The sequence below is a fragment of the Eucalyptus grandis genome, chromosome 5 (genome assembly GCF_016545825.1).
Source record: "Eucalyptus grandis isolate ANBG69807.140 chromosome 5, ASM1654582v1, whole genome shotgun sequence".
In the NCBI taxonomy this organism is placed as follows: Eukaryota; Viridiplantae; Streptophyta; class Magnoliopsida; order Myrtales; family Myrtaceae; genus Eucalyptus; species Eucalyptus grandis.
The window spans coordinates 38,962,094-38,980,854 of record NC_052616.1 but is presented as its reverse complement, the minus strand read 5'-3'; the positions used below and the strand labels follow the sequence as shown (position 1 = coordinate 38,980,854).

The 18,761-nt window shown below is 37.7% G+C and overlaps 3 protein-coding genes across 3 annotated transcripts in view; 1 reads left to right on the top strand and 2 right to left on the bottom strand.

Annotated features, from left to right (window-relative positions):
- Positions 1–4,562: 4,562 nt before the first annotated feature.
- Positions 4,563–18,761, bottom strand: part of LOC104445078 — a 36,331-nt gene continuing 22,132 nt past the window's right edge. The window contains exon 3 of the transcript XR_005550743.1: positions 4,563–4,818. The gene's annotated coding sequence lies outside the window, so the exon portion shown is untranslated. The remainder of the gene's footprint in view (positions 4,819–18,761) is intronic.
- On the bottom strand, positions 6,281–8,223 carry LOC120286219. The gene is made up of 2 exons (XM_039311848.1): positions 7,207–8,223; positions 6,281–6,724 (listed from the first exon to the last, which is right to left on the bottom strand). Exons 1-2 carry the CDS (start codon positions 8,062–8,064, stop codon positions 6,719–6,721), a joined length of 864 nt encoding a protein of 287 aa, XP_039167782.1. The 5' UTR covers positions 8,065–8,223; the 3' UTR covers positions 6,281–6,718.
- Positions 16,294–17,571, top strand: LOC120293888. Its single transcript, XM_039313674.1, has one exon. The coding sequence runs from the start codon at positions 16,294–16,296 to the stop codon at positions 17,569–17,571; it is 1,278 nt and encodes a 425-aa protein (XP_039169608.1).

The following is an 18,761-nucleotide window of genomic DNA, read 5'->3' as shown; positions in this document are numbered from 1 at the left end:
GAGTGGCCAACTTAGAGAAAATAACTATAGACGCGTCGATGAAAAGCCCAACTTATTCAATTGAAAACAAAACCTGAAAATTAAGTGTCACAAGTTCAATCTATAGTATAATATTTACTTAGTAATGAATCGTAACTAGAATAGAACTTATTCAGCAGCTCTTAGAAAATGGATCATCATAGGTTGGAGATGTAAAGGAGTTGGTAAATGTAAAGGCTTGCTGACCAAGCCATAAAAAAAAAAGAAAAAAAAGGTTAGAAACTCAATAGAAAAGATAAGAAAACATGAAACAATAAGTAAATGTTGAGAAGTTAATCAAATGAGAGTTAATAATCTAAAAATAGTTGATAATATTAATTTCATAAAGGTGGTGAGTCGCTCTAATAATTCATATAAAAGTTAGTAAATTCGAAAAGTTAGTTAGAAAAATTGTAAATGAAGGTCGATAAGTTCTTAGAAAAATTGGTAATGTGCAAACTATTAAAAAAATTAATGGTTTCATAAAAGTGTTGGTAAATTACCAATAATTTACTTGGAAAAAAGTCGTGGGCCATTTTCTTACCAAGAACTTTTAGTAGGCTCGAGCAGAATATGGCATAATCCATTAAATCAAACCAAACCAAACCGATTTTTGACAGTTTGGTTCAGTTCAAGAGTACAATCTTTGAAAGAACGGTTCAAAAACAAAACCAAACAAAACCATTTTTATGCAGTTTATTTGGTTTTGATTTTTTAAATTGCACCAAACCGCGAACCCGTATCTAACAGCCCATTGATTGTTTAATTACTTTTACCATTTGTACAGAGTAGCCCAACTTATATATATATAAGTAGGTTTGATTTTCAGTTGAAGTGAATTTGATTTTCAGAATTTATGAATTGTTTGGAGTGTAGACTTAGGTTTTTTTATAAAATTAATGCTCTTTCTAAGCTAATTTAGTACGTTTGACCTCGTGATATTACAAAAGATAAAGAAAAAAAAATAAAGAAATAAAAAAACAGTTTGGTTCGTAACTTAAATACGGTTGGCTTTAGTTTCACTTTTCATTAAACTGTATTTATGCTATTTGGTTTAGTTTTATCCCCAAATTGCAGTATGCTCACCCCAAGTTGTTTTACTTTTACCAACACTTATTGAAATCTACTAGTACAGAAAATCCGTATTATTTGGCAAAGACAATAGAATTGTTGTAATTATGAATTAATTGCTCAACAAAAGTGAGGATAACAAAACCAGTGGCGCCGCGGCGCTTAAAAACGATGTTGCGCAGGCAGGATTTTGCAACGGTTTTCTTTGTCTTCAAAAGACATATCCTTTAAAACTCTACAAGTTGAAATGAACTATTCTTCATTTTAATAAAGAAGTAAACACGACTTTTCTGTTCTAAGAAAAAATTTTTCAATTCTCTGTCTTCAAAGTTAGAAAAAGAATCTCTTCTCTTCAATTTTCTCTTTGGTTAAATACAATGTATGCCAATTCGTTGAAAGGTTCGATTAAGTCTTTTTTTTCTTTTTGGGTCAAAAATCGAGTCATGTTTGCATACTACTAATACAAACAAATTCGAAGTGCTGTATCTTGGGAGGTTAGTTTGTAAATTAGCAAAGTACCATTAGCGAACTAATTAGCCTTAAAGAGATAATTTGAGCCTTATTTCCTATTTAATTCTATTTCAATTTTATAGCAATCAAGAAAATATACATTTTGTAATTCAATCTTCTTTACTTGTTAAGAAAATTCATTTAATATCTTTATTTATTGACTTGGTCTTTATTAAATTTATTATCGCTTTCTCATAGATATTATGTCTATTTAATTTTACTGGTTCCAACATGGACGGGGGAGGCGGGGTTTTGAATCTCCACCTTCTCAAGGGGGTTGGGGTGGGGACGATTTCGTTTCAGGAGTAGGTTTTGACTCCCACACCCTACAAAGAGGTAGGGCAAAAGTCTGAGAGTGAGCGTTAAAATAGAAATAGAGTAGGACCAAAAAAAAAAAAAAAAGAATTATGCCATGATAAATTTCTTAACCTTATCTCTACTGTATCATTGCTTCTAGACTAAAACTTTATATGTGCATTGGCAATATTTCCTCCCTCCCTCTCCCATGGTAGATTAAAAAGTTTAAAATCATTCACTTCAATTGCCCAAATTAAAAGCTTCTCCCAAAGCATGTTTTGAGGAACTCATAACAGATTGATAGACTGGTTGGCGCAAAGTAAAATGAACAATTCAATCGATTCCAAAATTTTGAATGAAAATCGAAAGAATGTTCCTAATTGCTTTCAAGAACAAGACCTGCGCACTTGGGAACTAGCCTAGGTCGGTGCCAACTAGACCGGTCAATTCTTGGGTTGAAGAGGTCCGTTTGCACACTCTTGTCCTTCTAATTACAAGAACATCGGTTTTTATGCTGAGTAAACGTAAAGCTGCTTGTAAATCCCCACCTTCTCGGGGATGGGGTGGGGACTACACTAATATGAATGCTAGAGTTATATTTCTTCTTCAATTTAAGACAATTGACTTTTTTTCTGATGGTTTAATTAATTTCTACACTAATATGAATGCTAGAGTTATATTTCCTCAGGAATTAGTTCTCAAGGGATGACAAATAAATGGATTTCAAGCGTTCATTGAAAGGTTTTTAAATATTTATATGCCATGTCTAAGAAAAGAACATCAGCCATAATTTTTTTATGGTGCTCACATGAGTATCATAACTTCTTTTTTTCCGATCATTTGAGTGCCATAACAAATTTGCTTATCACCTAAGTGTCATATAACTTTTTAATCGATTACTTAAATGTCATAACATTTTTACAACGTTTATCATAAGTGCTGTGCCACATTGAATTTTCAGCACTTGGTGAACATTTTCAAAAGTTATGGCATTTGAGTAAATATCATACAAATGTTATGACTTTTGTGGTGTTTTTATCCCTGTTATGCCACTTCATCTATGATATTTCAACTGTAAATGGTCCCCTGAGAATTCATAGAAGGATCAGGCTCTGAATATAGACGAAAGAAACACACATAAACAAGAGTGTGTTAATGACATTAACAATAATATCAAATAACAATGGAACTTCCTTTTTCTGCATTGCTAAAACAAAATATTTTTGTCAACTCAATTATTTGTCCTCAACAGATAGTCCAAACGATCTCGCTTTTACCCTAAAAGTCATTTTAACCCAATAAATTGATATTTCTTAGTTGTCCAATTAAAATATTTTTGCCAACTCAATTAATTGTTTGAGATATTTTGACCTATTTAATTTGAATTAGTCAAAAAACAAACAAATGCGACCTTTCATAAGTTGTATTTATCTTGATTTATTATGTAGAAATTATTTGGAAGAGAATAATAAAATCAAAGCAATGGACTACTAAAAATGAAATTATTGATAAATGTGACAAGAGAGAGAAAGCTAATCAAATGTGTAGAATTGATCTTTATGACATGAAACTGAAGAAAAATGAAAAGAATGGTAATTGTTTTTGACTTGACGGATTAATTTTCCTTGACGGAGATGAATGAATATTAAACCATCTGTCCTCGATCAGTTCTATGTGGCCTAATACCAATAAAAAAATTTAAAAATAAAAATAAAACTTTCATTTTAGGTTGAATCCTAATTTTAATCTAAACTTTTTTCTATCTCATATAATATCCTTAAATTTTGGTCCATTCCCAATTCTACTCTAATCTTTCTTTTGTCTTATAAAAATCCACCAACTTTCGGTCTAATCTCAATTCTACCCTATGCTTTTTTTTTATCTCATAAAATTACCAACTTTAACTTGGGTCCCATATGTGCTCCCATTAATACTTCATCCAAAATTGTCCTCGCTAATTGGCACTTTCATGTCATTGCTCTAAGTTTTACCCAAATTTCAAATCTAAGAAGAGTCTTTTGGAGATGAATTTTCACGTCAACCCAAACGATATCTTCTTGGATCTAAAATTTGGGTAAAAATTAAAGTAATTAAGGTTGACCTTCTATTTGCTCTTCTTTTTAGAGAATCTTTCTTCCATCTCACTCGAGGATCTTTGATTTTGTGCTTGAGAGTCTTTCATCTTTCATGATCAGAGAGCTCGCGCTCAAACGCTTTTTATCTCTTCATTGTCAAGAGAAATTGGAGGGAAGGTTAATATAAACATATTTGAAACTCAAGCAAATGTTGATGGTTTTTTAGGAGGAAAATAAATATCTATGTTAAAATTGGGACTGAACCAAAAGTCAAGGGTTTTTAAAAGATAAAAAAAAAAAAAAAAAAAGTTTAGAGTAAAATTGGGACTAGACAAAATTAGAGGTTTTTTTTTTTTAAAAATAAAGAATTGGGGTAAAATTGGAACTAAACTTAGTTGGAGGCTTTTAGGGCATTAGGCGCTACTGTGTTGTTATATCCTTCCATAATGCTGTGTAGTGTGTAGTCATTTGTCATGTCTATCTTGCCATGGAAGAGGTACCCCTTTTCTTAACACTCGGATATTTGCTCATTGTATCCCATTTTGTTTTGTTCAAAGCAATCAAACAGTTATTTAAATCGAGATATGATTATTTATATAGACTATATAATTTTATTCAGTAGTTCTAGCAACATTTTTGGAATTACCGATCCAGCCTCAGAATAACAAATGATAACATGATTATAAAATACATGTGTGTGCGCGCAATTGACACAAATATTAGATAATCATTTTCTTTCGCATTTTTGCTCGACGTCATGATATCGCTAAGCGCTGGACGGAGAAGCAGTCGTAGGTTGGTAGAGTGGCTCACTGGCGGCTTCATGACGTCAAGGAAGCTGGAGCATCTAGTGGGAAAAAGAAACGAACAAAGAAGATGAACAAAAGAAACGAGGAAAAAAAGGAAAAAAAAATAAATGCCCTACATGAAAAGGTTCCTGGCCATTGCTTGAAAAATCTTATTGGAAATTAAATTGGTCACTACGAACCTTATCAGAGAAAATGTCCTTTTCAACTCACTTTTAACTAAAATTCATACCTTGCTATATATTTGTGAAAGAATTCTATATGAATTCCATTCCTTAAAAATATAACTTAAACAATAATCATGCAAGCGACGAAAAAAGAAAAAGGCAAATCATCCTGTTCCTTCAGTTATTGTTCTCGCCACTGATTCTAGTTATTCCATCCCTATTAGAAACAATACTACCGCTTCTCTTTGCTCAATAAGATTCACTCGCACTGTGAAAAGTTGAAAACAGGGGAGAGACAGAGGAGATAACTTTAAGTTTAGAAATTAGGTTGAGGGATAGAAGAAAAATACATGCATAAATTGGGAAAGAACCAAGTGTTTAAGAGGGAGAAGAGGGGTATCTTCATGTCCACCATTGGTCGTAGCTACATTAGATGGTTATTTAAAAAGAAAATCTCTGTTACGATGAATTACTAAATCACCTTCCAAATTTATCATGTCTACCTTAACAGAAGGTCTTAAAAGAAGGGTGTACTTCTGAACTTTGGCACAAAAGTTCATAACATAAGATGTCAATGAGTAATACCAATTAAAAGTAGAGATAAGCACAAGATAACTAAGTTCTTGAGTTCAATGTGTTCAGTTTTACTATAAATCATTATGATGTGTTAGAGTTCGTCATTATACAAATAGTTCAAGTAAAGGAATGACCTCAACAGACAAAAACCTCCAATATAACTATAAATCATTAAAGAAATTGGTCCTATTGTCACGTTGAGGTGATTGTAACTGTTCAATTTCATGTCAATAGTTCAACACCATAGAAAGTGAAAACTATCCAATTAAAGACAAAGGAATTACATCTTTACAAGTGAGAACTATTTACAGCTCTCCACCACAGAAAAGATGCTGATGAAACTCCAAGTGATAACAACATGACTCAGACAACACCTGGCAATCAGAGTTCTCTACTCTTCTCTGTTCACCTTCTAAACTCCTGCCAAAATTCTGCACAAATGCTTTTGAAATGTTCAACTCCTCTAATACAGTACATAAACATAGTGCTTACCCAGAGACCTTCATAGCAAAACTGGTTCCAAAGACAAGTCCTGCATGTTGTTCCGGAGATCATGGCCATGATCAGATGATGAGTAATATTGAGAAGTGAGATCCTTCAAAATTTGGACCAGGCCTTTCAAGTCATTACTTCCCAATTCCAGACAATCCCTCAAGAAATCTCCATCCACCACTTCCTTTCGCAAGGTCTCTACCATCTCCCTCGGGGACCCTGCAAATATCCCAAATATCATCATCGGGAGAACAAAGGAACAAATTGGCATTAAGCCTGCAATCACAAATGTATTTGCACTTATCTTGACAAAGTACTTTTAGCCCTTTTTCCACCCATTTGGAATAGCACCTCTGGTCTCTGTTTCTCATGACCAACACGACCAGATACATGAGATGTTTTTTCTGTTCAACCAATGTAGTTTCATCTTTCTATTAATATTTTTATTTCAAGTTAGTTCAACAATCAACTGATATAGAAACCAACATGCTCATTTTAATAGTCAATAATGATCAGTGGAATTCATGTTCAATGTATTTCATTGAGGAAATGTTTCTATCTTCAACAAGTTACAAAGAAAGATAACAGGCATGATCTTCATCTTATCCCTTCCAAACCAAGTCGTACAGCCCCAGTATTGAACTGGGAAGTTGTAAGAAGATGCTTCAGCTAAGCAGAGTTGAGGGTGGGCGACTCCCTATGGGTCTCATATCTGGTACAGTAAAAGATTCAACATTTTAGGTGTCACTAGTTTTGGCATTTGGAATGTTAATTGCACAGTTCACCCACGGAATGCGACACCTCAAGTTGGGTCTCTATGTACAGTATTATTAATGGCCATCTCTCTCTAGAGTAGATAAATCATTCAGTCCATGGTCAATCTCCAGTCCTGACGATTTTACTCCCGTGAAGAAAATCCCAAGAATTATTTCCTTCACCTTCATTTTTCCTCACCCACCTTAAAATCTTTCCAAGCATAGGCAAAAAGTATGAAATTAGATCAGACCTCGTACAGAATTCTTTTTCCATCCCCCTCTGGGATCTTGCTAAACAAATTACCCACCACCACCGATCATGATTCAGAACGAAATGCAACTGCACTATGTCTCTAATACTACGAATGACAACATTCGTCCGCTATGAATTTGAACAAATTTACAGCAAATTTGAACAAGGAAAGAAATTACACCGTACCGATTTGCTGAACACTCGGAGAAGCCTCGCGAAGACCGACTTCAAGACCCGCGCGGCGTTCTCGTAGTTCCTCCCAATCCAGCTCGCCCTCTCCGCATTCGATTCCGCCCTCGCGAAATCCTCCACCAGGCCCAGCAGCTCGCTCAGCTCCGCGATGGCCCGGGCGCGCTCGGCCCCGGCGAGGTCGCCGCGGGCGGCGCGGAGGCTGGGGACGCGGGTGGCGAGGGAGTGGGCGAGGGAGAAGAGCGCTTTGTACTGGGAGTAGGGGAGCACCAGGCCCAGCAGCTCGCTCAGCTCCGCGATGGCCCGGGCTCGCTCGGCCCCGGCGTGGTCGCCGCGGGCGGCGCGGAGGCTGGCGACGTGGGTGGCGAGGGAGTGGGCGAGGAAGAAGAGGGCCTCGTACTGGGAGTAGGGGAGCACCAGGCCCAGCAGCTCGCTCAGCTCCGCGATGGCCCGGGCGCGCTCGGCCCCGGCGAGGTCGCCGCGGGCGGCACGGAGGCTGGCGACGCGGGTGGCGAGGGAGTGGGCGAGGGAGAAGAGGGCTTTGTACTGGGAGTAGGGGAGGGAGTGGGCGAGGGAGAAGAAGAGGGTTTTGTACTGGGAGTCGGGGAGGGAGTGGGCGAGGGAGAAGAGGGTTTTGTACTGGGAGTCGGGGAGGAGGGAGTGGGCGAGGGAGAAGAAGAGGGTTTTGTACTGGGAGTCGGGGAGGGAGTGGGCGAGGGAGAAGAAGAGGGTTTTGTACTGGGAGTAGGGAAGGGAGTGGGCCGGCGGAGGCGCGGCGGCGAGGAAGAGGAGGAGGAGAAGGAGGACGGCGGCGGAGGATGGGAGTCGCCGGCGTGCGAAACGGGCGGTCGCCATTTCGGGGCCGAAAGGGAGGGTGCCGAATTGGAGCCGTTCACGAGCTACAACGGTGAGTTTTGGGCTCCCTTAAGGTCTAGAGATTTTTGGACTCTAATAGTACAAGAGGAAGGAAGAAGAAGGAGAAGAAGAAGAAAGGGGGCGGGAAAGAGGAGAGAGAAAAAGAAGAAAAGAAAAAAAAAGTAGGGGGAAGGGGGGCAGGAAGTGACGTGAGGAGGAAAAAGCGAAGAAAAGAAAAAGAGAGAGAATGAAAAAGAAAGGGAAGGGGGAGAAGAATCCGGGGAAAATCACGTGGAGGGGGGTGGGTGGTTAGGGTTTCTTTTTCATGAACCCCAAAAAAAGAGAATTAAAAGTCGGAATCGATCTCTTTAGAATCGAGAACCACATCGGATCCTCTGATCTGATTCTTCGATTCCCGATTTTATTCGGGAACCGCACTCACTCCTATACAAGCGACTTGTTTACTTATTAATTAATTTGGATGATACACATTCATCACATCAATGCGTTCTTTGAAAGCTATGTTACCTTTGAATCTCAACAAAATGATGTTGAGTTTTGAATTAATAGTCTAATGTTCTTTTATGGACATAGAAATTCTGGTTTGTCTCTTGCCTTCTTTGTTATAGTTCAAACTTGAAAATGAAAAAAAAAAAAAAAAACTGTTGGAACTTGAACGGCGACCTTAGAACTTTGTGACATGGTAGGTTCTAAGTTCTTAATTCCCGACGGATAGGTTCCAGGATTCAAAAATGATAAACCCGTACACGAAAGTTGGTTCCAAGTTCTAGACGGAATCGAATCAAAACCGAGAACCGCTCACTTTTATCTATTACTCCTATGTAAAATATAAATTCTAGGGAACATTCTAAATAAAAATTTTGAAATTAAATTATTTTCTCAAAAAATAAAAACTATTTAGATGAGTTTTGTCGCAAAGGGTGGCTAGGTAGCCCTATTTGGTAACTGGCCAAATAGTTAAATTTTATATTCTTTTGTTTTCGGGAACAGTTTTGGAACATAATCGTGTTTGATAAAATTTTTGTTCCCGAGAACAAATTTCTATTTTTTTGTTCCCGGAAATAGATTTAGAACAGAATCAAGAATAAAAAAAAATTTGATTATTGTTCCCAGGAACAATTCTAAAATCAAGCCCATATTTTTTTTTCTCTTGTTCTTCTTCCTTTTTCTTCTTCTTCATCCATCGCCATGGTTACTATCTGTCACCGTCCGCCGTTCACCGCCCACTACCACCGGTCGTTGGCAACCGGTTCGGCGATCTCGCCGAAGGCTCGCTAGCCAAGGCGAGGTCCGACAAGCTCGCTGGAAGCCAGCCATCGACGAGGCTGGGCGAGCCTCGGTGGGGCTAGGTGAGGCTTGCCTAGCCACCGGTGGGGCTCGCTCAACCCTGTCGAGCCATGGCTGGGCGAGCGGCCTAGCCCAAATTTGGCGAGGCCGCTCACCCCCATGGCTCAATCGATTCTCGCCCGGTGCTAGCGAGGCTCGGATGAGGTTCGGCCTCACCGAGGGCTAGCGATGCTCGATGAGGTCACGGCCCTCATCTAGCCGGTTCTTGGTCATCCCAAGGTCGGCGATTAGCGACTTAAAGAAGAAGAAGAAGGGAAAGAAAGGAAAAAAAGAAAAAGTAATAAAATTATTTAAAAATAAAAGAAAATAATTTGAAGTAGAAATTTTTAGTATTGTACCTAACACAATTCTATTTTAGAATTAGAAATTTTGTCCAATTATCAAACACGAGAAGAGAAGCGTTACCAAACGCACCATTAATATCAAATGAGGGTTTAAGCTGGCCGGTCAAATGTTTGTTAGTAAATATTTTTTAGTAATTGAAATGACGGGTAATTTTGTTTGAAATTTATAATTGAGTAGAAAATAAGAAAATTCCCAACTTGAATTAGAATTAGGGATCTTATTTCAATATTTTAGGTTTTCTTCTTCCTCTCCCGCCGCTGCTTGCCCGGTCCTTGTCCGATCCTCATCACTCATCGCAAGCTCCAGTCCATCATCCGCCGTCATCTCTTCTTTCCTAAGTTCCGTCGTCAATGAGTTTCAAGTTTGGTGTCCTCGAGCTTCAAGTCCTTCTATGCCGCTTTCAACAATTCAAATTTGCTCCTAAAAACCACAACAAAAAGCTGATAATTCAAGTTTTTAATTGGGTGTACCGTTGGAGCCAAACCAAGCAGAGGGAAATTCCTACCATATCATGAGATTGTTAAGCAGAAGCTGGGAGCCACTTATACAGCAAGTCGAAGACCCATCACTAAAACAGTAGACATCCAGTCTAAATGCATTTGAAATGGAGTAAAACAATATATGATCACAAATCAAAATCTCCACTCATGTACCATAAGATCTAGACAGACAAACATAAATATTAAAAAAAAAAAGTGCATATAAAATTCTATAATTTATCATGAAAGTGCAATTGAGTTTTAAAACTATTAAAAAAATACAATGCAATTTGCGTGAAATTACAATAAAGTTCTAAAACTTTCAAAAAATGCAATTAAGTTCTAAAAATTACAAAAGTGCAATTAACGGAAGAACTTGTTTACAATAATTCGATAAGTTTTAGAATATGATTATATTTTTCGAAAGTTTTAGAATTCAATTATACTTTCTCTATAAGTTTCAGGACTTCCAAAGGACTAATCCCTAAGTAATAATCAACAAAGCATGTGCAGTCATTTCACCTTCCCACAGCTTGAGCCGCGAGTCTTGCAGCGACGCTGCAAACTTCATCAGATGGAACGGTCTCTTTCCCATCGGAGGATATAGAAAGCCCAATGACAAATATATGCACCTCCTGCAGATCACCATGAAAGCATCAGTTAGAGAAGCTGATGATGGCCAAGTCGAATTACTAAGTCAAGGATGCCATAAAAATCGACAAAGAAGAAGAACTTCGACCTCCTTTTTTCTGCAATGTCCAACAGCCGCAACTCAATCTCCTGTCCTCGCAGCTCCAAAACGTCAAAAGTCACTATTCTCGCTGTCAAATTCATCAATGAGCACATCTGGCGAATGTGCAAATCATTCAGAAATCACAGCGAGAAAAGCCAGAAATTGGAGATTACCGACAGAGGGCGAAAACAGAAGCCTTTGCTACAGCAACGCTGGTGCGAGGCAATCTCAAATTTACGTCGAGGGAGAACGCTCCTCGCCAGCTTGAATCGATCTCACTGCGAATGGTGTTAGTGGGGAATGGACAGCAGGGGATGCGGAACTTGAGTCTTTCACAAGAATTGCTCGTGCAAGAGGAGCAGGCCTTGTGACTGTAATTGGAACAGCCATTCAGGTTTGGGAAGAGAGCTTCACTGCCATCGGTGTGATATTCCACGACATGCTCACAACTTGACGAGCTGTTGCTTCAACAAGCTGCAACCGCTTCCTCTTGGATGAACTGCGCCAAAATGAATGACACTCACATCGGTTGAACACGAATCCAATAGCCTTCCGTTCGATAGGAACAGATTTGATAAATACTGATAACTCTCGGATCGAAGCTTGCCGACAACGGACTTGAAGCTCACAAAGGACCTAAAGCTTGTGGACGAAGGAACCTGGGAAAGGAGGGACGACAGTGAATGAGGATCGGGAGAGCAGCAAGGACCGAGCACGGCGTGGCCGAGGATTGGGCGAGAGGGATTTGCTTAAGCTGCGGAAGAGGGAGGAAGAAAACTTGAAAAATTAAAAAATCCTAATTTAATTTGGCGACTTTCTTCAATATTTACCAAATTGCAAATTTTGGACCAAATTAAAAAGATCCTAGTCGCCACAAAATGTGCACTGGCAAATATTAAGCTAGCCAGCAAGTTTAGACCCTTATTTGAAATTGATTTCACCACTTCAAACTTGAAACATAATCCATGCTAAGCTTTTTTTTTTTTTTTTTTTTTGGAGAACATGACTTTATTTCAGGTCATTATTTGAATTTTTTTTTTTTTTTTTAATTTTATATGAAAAATTATGGTTTCTTCCACTGAGAGAGTCGACTCTACTCAGAATCAATCACAAAGCAAAATAAAGTGCTTATTTGTACATTTCTCAGCGGACATTGGAAACTATGTCTCATGTGCATCGAGTAAAATTTCATTTCAAAGGTGGAAAACTAGACTTTGACTCTTTCAAGGAATTATTTCTCTTTTTATGCTAGTGTTGTAAGTTTTCCCTCATAAAAATTCAAAAAATTAAGAAAAAAATGAAAGAAGAAAAAAACAGTTTGGTTTGACATCAAACGGATACCACAAGAATGGTTTGGTTCGGTTCGGTTCAATGAAATACAATGGGGTTTAATTTCACTTTTCTTCGAACTGTATTTATGTTGATTGGTTTGATTTGATGCCCAAACTGCACCGTGCCTACCACTAGGTTTTTGGCACTTACTAACATCTTGCTGGAAAAAACACTCGATGAGATTTTAAGAATGATAGAATAATCTGTCTACTAATGCTTACATTCTTGTTTGAAAGATGTACAGGTGTTATGCAGATCACGTCCTAATCGAGTTCATCAAAACATGGAGTGCTTTGCCACTATCGAAGGTGAAAAAGATATTATGCTCAAGAGCATCTAAAGGCTAGATGAACTTCAATAAAAAGTGCACAAGTTTAATAGAACGAGAAGTTCATGGATACTTGGATGGATCATGGAAAAGCGAACAGCTACGTAGAGCTAGAGTTGCAAATATGCTCGAAAGGATGAGAGGATGGTAGGTGAATAGCTATGTTTAAATGTATGACGTGGAAAGACTGGATGTACAGCCGGTAGAGATAGCTCCTAACATCAACAGAGTAGAGGATGTCTTGTGCTTCTATTACTTGTATAAGAAGACTTGGAGCTCATTTGAATCAATTTAGAATTCAAATATGAGGTAAACTTGAGTTTCAAGGTCTGGAGTTCAATCACCGAAAGTTCCGAAGTTGAATCAGAGCAGTTTACCATTTTTGTGCAAGCAGCTACAGGGTCGAACACTGGACAGAGGCAAAACATCCCATTTCGGGAAACCTCACTTTCGTCAGTGAGAAGAGTCTACAAGCCGGCGGTCGTGCTTTCCCGTCTAATGGCTCTTTGACCACCTTGAGAACTATAGAATGGCTACATTGAAGTTTGGAAGTCTACCAAAAAGGATTCAAAGCTTGCTGAAGGATGTTATTGTGAAGTCTTTTGCTCTCTTTTTGTTCTATTTTCCTCTCGTATTCACAAAGTGTAACCGCTTGTACTTGTAATTCTCTCTCAAAGTGCTTTATTGGTTGTTGTAATTAATGATCAGAAAGTATGAAGAAAGAGTGCGCTAGAGGTGCTTGCATTTTAGAAGAGCTACTTATTTATCTAAAGTTAAAGTAACACCTTGTACTTGTAAACTTATGATTCTAGCTTGATTCATGGCTATTTGTCTAGGAAAGTGGATGTATGCCTAGTCATAACACAAACCCTTATATATTTTTTGCAACATCTTTTCTCTCTCTCTTTTACTTATCTATATGCTAGAAGCATTAGCCCTAGTCACCATAAATTTCTTAACCTTGTCTCTACTGTGTATTTACTTCTAGACTAAAATTTGTAATCGCATATGCAATATTTCTTCCCTCCCTCACTCCTAAGCCGTCAAATGGGCAGGGTTGATTGGGGCAAGAGAGGTTTGGGTTAGGTCAAAATAGGTTAGACAATTTTGACCCATTTATATGCAATATAAATTTGATAATTCATACTCGACCTATCTCGTATAAGATTTGATCCATATTTACTAAAATAGATCCATATTCAATCCAACTTATGAAAATCCGTATCCATCTATTTAACCTGCTTTAAGCTCTTCATGTGTATGTATTACTTGGATTAAAATTCCATATCAAATAAAAAAGTAAATTAGCACAACAAAAAAATTACTAGTAAATAAAGAGAAAGATGAATAAAATTGAAAGAAAAGGAAAGGAAAAAAATTCAGAAAATCTTTAAAAATTGCGATGACTGTATTATTCAAATCTTCGATAAAAAATCGGTGGATCCCTATCCCGAACGTCGAGCTTGGGTTGGGTCTTTATCATCTATCTCCTCTAGCTTTGAGAAGTGCATGACTTCGGTGAAATGTAAAAAATAAAAATAAATTAAATTAAATTAAATTAAAAAATAAAAAATGAAAAAATAGGTCTTGGCTAAAATAACCATCAATAGTAAAGTCGATTTACCATATTGCCATCTCTTGTTATCTGCCGTGCATTCCTCCATTCATCTACATTTTCCAGAAAAAATGAAATGCGAAATTTGTTCTGAGTGCATTCCGACTCTTTTTTTTCTTCCTTGATTGGAAATATGAAAATGAGATAAGAAAAAATCGTATGTGTTAATGAGCAAGAGGGAGAGAGGGAGGGAGTTCATGTGAATTAGGTCTAGGCAAACTACGAGCCTATCAACGCTCGTGTTCATTTTAAGCTTTATATTTCTATATCTATTTATGATTCATTTGCTAGATATTCTGATCTGTATAACGACCCAACTCATCATATATGTGTTAAAGAGGGGGTCAATGACCCATTTTGACTGCTTTACTTCCTCCCTCCCTCTCCAATGGCATACTAAACAGTGTTAAAATCATTAACTTCACTTACCCAAACTAAATGCTTTTCTCAATGTAGGTTCTGAGGAACAATAAAAGATTATTGGTCGGGGCAAAGTAGAACCAACAATTTGATCGATTCTAGAACCTCAAATGGAAATGATCGAAAAGTTCCTCATCGGTTGCAAGAACTTGACCGGCTTCATTGGGACATTATACAGGATGATGTTTTTACTACAATGCAGAATTTTTTCATTACTGGTGTGTTGCCTGCTGATATTAACAGAACTTCTAAATGTCTTATTCCCAAAGTACCGAATCTAGAGAGGTTAGATCAATTTCGCCCCATCAGTTTATGTAATTTTCTATACAAAATTATTTCCAAAGTCCTAGCGAATCGATTAAAATGCTGTCTACCAGATTTGATTGCCACGAACGAGTGCATTTGTGTCGAAGCGAGACGGATACAGGACAACATTCTTATAGTTCAAGAGGTCTTACATCAATTTAGAATTCGACAGAGAAAGAAGAAATTTCAGGCGCTCCTAAAACTGGATATGCAGAAAGCCTATGATAGGGTTGAGTGGGACTTCTTGGAGGACTATTTGCGCCAGATTGGTTTTCATGATCGATGGGTGATATGGCTGATGCAATGTGTTAAAACTACCTCTCTCAGTGTCAAGATCAATGGCGAAGATCTACCTTACTTTAAACCAACCAGGGGAATTAGGTAGGGAGATCCTCTTTCACCCTACTTATTCATACTCGTGGCTAATATGTTATCCACTCTTATCCAGCAAGCTATCAATATGGGTCATCTACGAGGACTGAAACTTAACAGGTGGTGTCCTGTTTTATCCCATCTATTCTTTGCTGATGATGCGATCTTTTTTCTAGATGGTAAAACTCAGGAATGTCAAAACTTGGCTAGCATTTTAAACCAATACTGTATTGCAACAGGACAGGAGATAAATAGAAATAAATCAGGTCTGTTTGTTAGCAAAAACTGTCCTATGTCTCTCAAGTTAAATATGGCCGGAGAACTAAGAGTGCCAATCCTTGATAAAACCAGAAAGTATCTAGGCATTCCCTCAGATTGGGGATCCTCAAAGAGAGATATGTTTGCTTGGATTCATACACGAGTGAATGCTAAATTGGCAGGGTGGAAAGAACAGTTGATTTCCAAAGGAGGGAAGGAGGTTCTGTTAAAATCTGTGATTCAGGCTCTACCTCAGTATGCGATGTCAATATTTAAGATTCCTGTCTCTATATGCAAGTCTGTTGAACAGAAAATCGCCAAGTTTTGGTGGCAACACACTAGTACTAAATCTGGAATTCACTGGAAGTGCTGGGATATTCTAAAAGAGAGAAAAAGTACAGGGGGGGTTGGTTTTCGAGACTTATTATCTTTCAATAAAGCCCTTCTGGGAAAGCAGGCTTGGAGACTGTTTCAAAATCCTTTATCTTTGTGGTGCAAACTTTTCAAAGCCTTATATTTTCCATCTACAGATTTTTGGCATGCTGAACAGGGATCCCGACCCTCCTGGGGCTGGCGAAGTCTTCTAATGGGCCGAGATTCAATTCTTCCTAAGTTGTGTTGGTCAGTCGGAAATGGCCAGGGGATCAATGTTAGACAAGATAAATGGCTACCTATGGGAACCCTCTGTGGACCTCTTAACAGAGAGGAACCGAAAACAGTTGCAAGCTACATAAATACAGCACAAAATGCATGGAACATCCAGCTTCTCAACCATACATTTGACGAGCATATTGTTAAAGAAATACTGGCAATTAAATTGTGGCCAGCATCTACTGAACACAAACTCGTATGGACAGAAACTGTAGATGGACAATACACAGTGAATAGTGCTTATCATTTCATACAGAAATCAGAGGCTACACAGATCGTTTCTTGCCCGTCCTCATCTTATATTACCCCTAGTCATCTATGGAAGCAAATTTGGAAAACCAAGACGGCTCCTAAAATCCGCATCTTTCTCTGGTCTCTCAGTCACAATGCGGTTCCTACAAACTACAATCTGTTCCGTCGCCGAATCACCAATGATCCATTTTGTATACTCTGTTCTACCCATTCCCCCGAAACAACAGAACATTTATTTCTGCAGTGCCCTTGGACACAACATATTTGGCACCATCCCAATGTGCAAATCAATGTAACAGCTTATGCAACTCATTGCATAGATGCTTGGCTTACAGATATATCACAACAAAAAGGTAACGTACCGGATTTTGAGACCATAGCAGCTCTTTTATGGCAGATCTGGAAGGCCAGAAATCATGTCATCTTCCGCCATCACTTCACGCACCCGGACCAGCTTGTTGAATCAGCTCTGGCTCTCACCCACCTGCATATTACAGTTCAGAAACAGCAATCGAAGCAGCAACCGAAGACAGGAAAAAAATCGCCGAACCCTAACACTACCTGGCTCCCACCGTTGCAGGGCATGATCAAAGTGAATATATATGGTGCCTTCCCTATTGCAGAAAATCTGGGTGCGATCTCCAGCATCACTCGGGATCATACAGGCAGTCTGCTCGGAGGCTTTACCAAAAGCGTTCCAGCAACCTCTGCACTTGCAACGGAGATTCAAGCTTTCTTATATACTCTAAAAGATCTTTTACAACAAGGAAAGCATCACTCTGACCTGATCATTGAAACCGACTGCCTGATTCTAGTCGAAGTAATCAATCACGAGCGTCTCCCACTGTGGGAAGATATTTTGCCCTCTTTTTCGAATCTGAAGGTGCATCACTGCAGAAGATCGGCAAATGCCCTAGCCGATTGGGCTGCGAAAGCCCACGGTCGAGGTTCCCTTTCCCCAACTTGGGCCTCTTCACCTCCTCCACCTTTGTTAGATCTAATTTGTAATGAAGCCCTGCTAGCGGGTTGTACTCTTTTCCCTACTTAATGAGTAATATAGTCTATTTTCCGACCAAAAAAAAAAAAACTCTTGGGTTGAAAAGTCTCGTCCGCGCTCCTCGTCCTTTTAGTTATAAAAGGGCAGCGCTATTTTTACTTTCTATAGGACTAAATCTACCCTATTATACTAAAAAGACAGAATAGTCCTCAGTCATTCAATTGCAAAGTGATAGCCTCATTCCTTTTTTTTTTTTTTTTTCTATTAGGATCTAGTTGCCATAATTAACCATTTCATGTATTTTGTTTTTTAGTGTATTCTTAGATATTTCTATAACATTTTATATCTTTGTGTAAAGGTCTCTATCCATGAGTAACGAAGAAAGACAAATTCTATGATATAGTAAATAACTCAAATGTCTCTTTTCTTAATAGCTCATATGATAACTTATGTATCATTTTTTTTTTTTTTACCTCAAAAGCTCACTTTCTTGGTGATTATTTTATTTTTAATTTCATTGGTCTAAAATATATATCAAGTCCCTTTACTAAATATATTAAAGAATTTATTTATTTTTCTTTACCATAGGCAAGATACTTTTACACAAAGCGTGTAAAACATTATCAAAGTATCTTGGATTGCACTAAAAATATTATGAACGATAAAACATCTCGATATCTTTTTATGAACACTATGTAGATGATATTCATTTTTGTTTATCCAAAATAATGATATGTCATTGGCATTTTATAAAAATTCTTATTTTATTCAATGTTTTGATTTAATTAAATTTCATCTTTGAAGTTTCTTGAAATTTCTTTTTTCGACTAAACTAATTTTTATGGAAGTAAAATCTAACAATTAAAAAATATAGTGCCATTTAATATACATGGAAATTTTTGTCTTTTTGGTAACTAAATCCTACATAAAAACAGAAAAAAAAAACTTTTTGGTAATTAAACCCTACATAGAAACAGAAAAAAAAAAAAAACAAAAAGGAAAGTACATAAGTTCGGGGCCATCACTTTAAATTGTAATTGAATGATTAAAGGCAATTTCAACTTTTTGGTAAACATTGAGTGAATTTAGTTAGAAAAACACCGGTTTCTCACGCTGACTAACATAAAGATGTTTGTAACTTCTAGAATTGAACACCAATTTTTTTCTATAATGCTGGTTTGATTAGTATCTACATAAGTATGAATACCAAAGTTTCATTTGATCTTCTGCTTTGGGAAGCA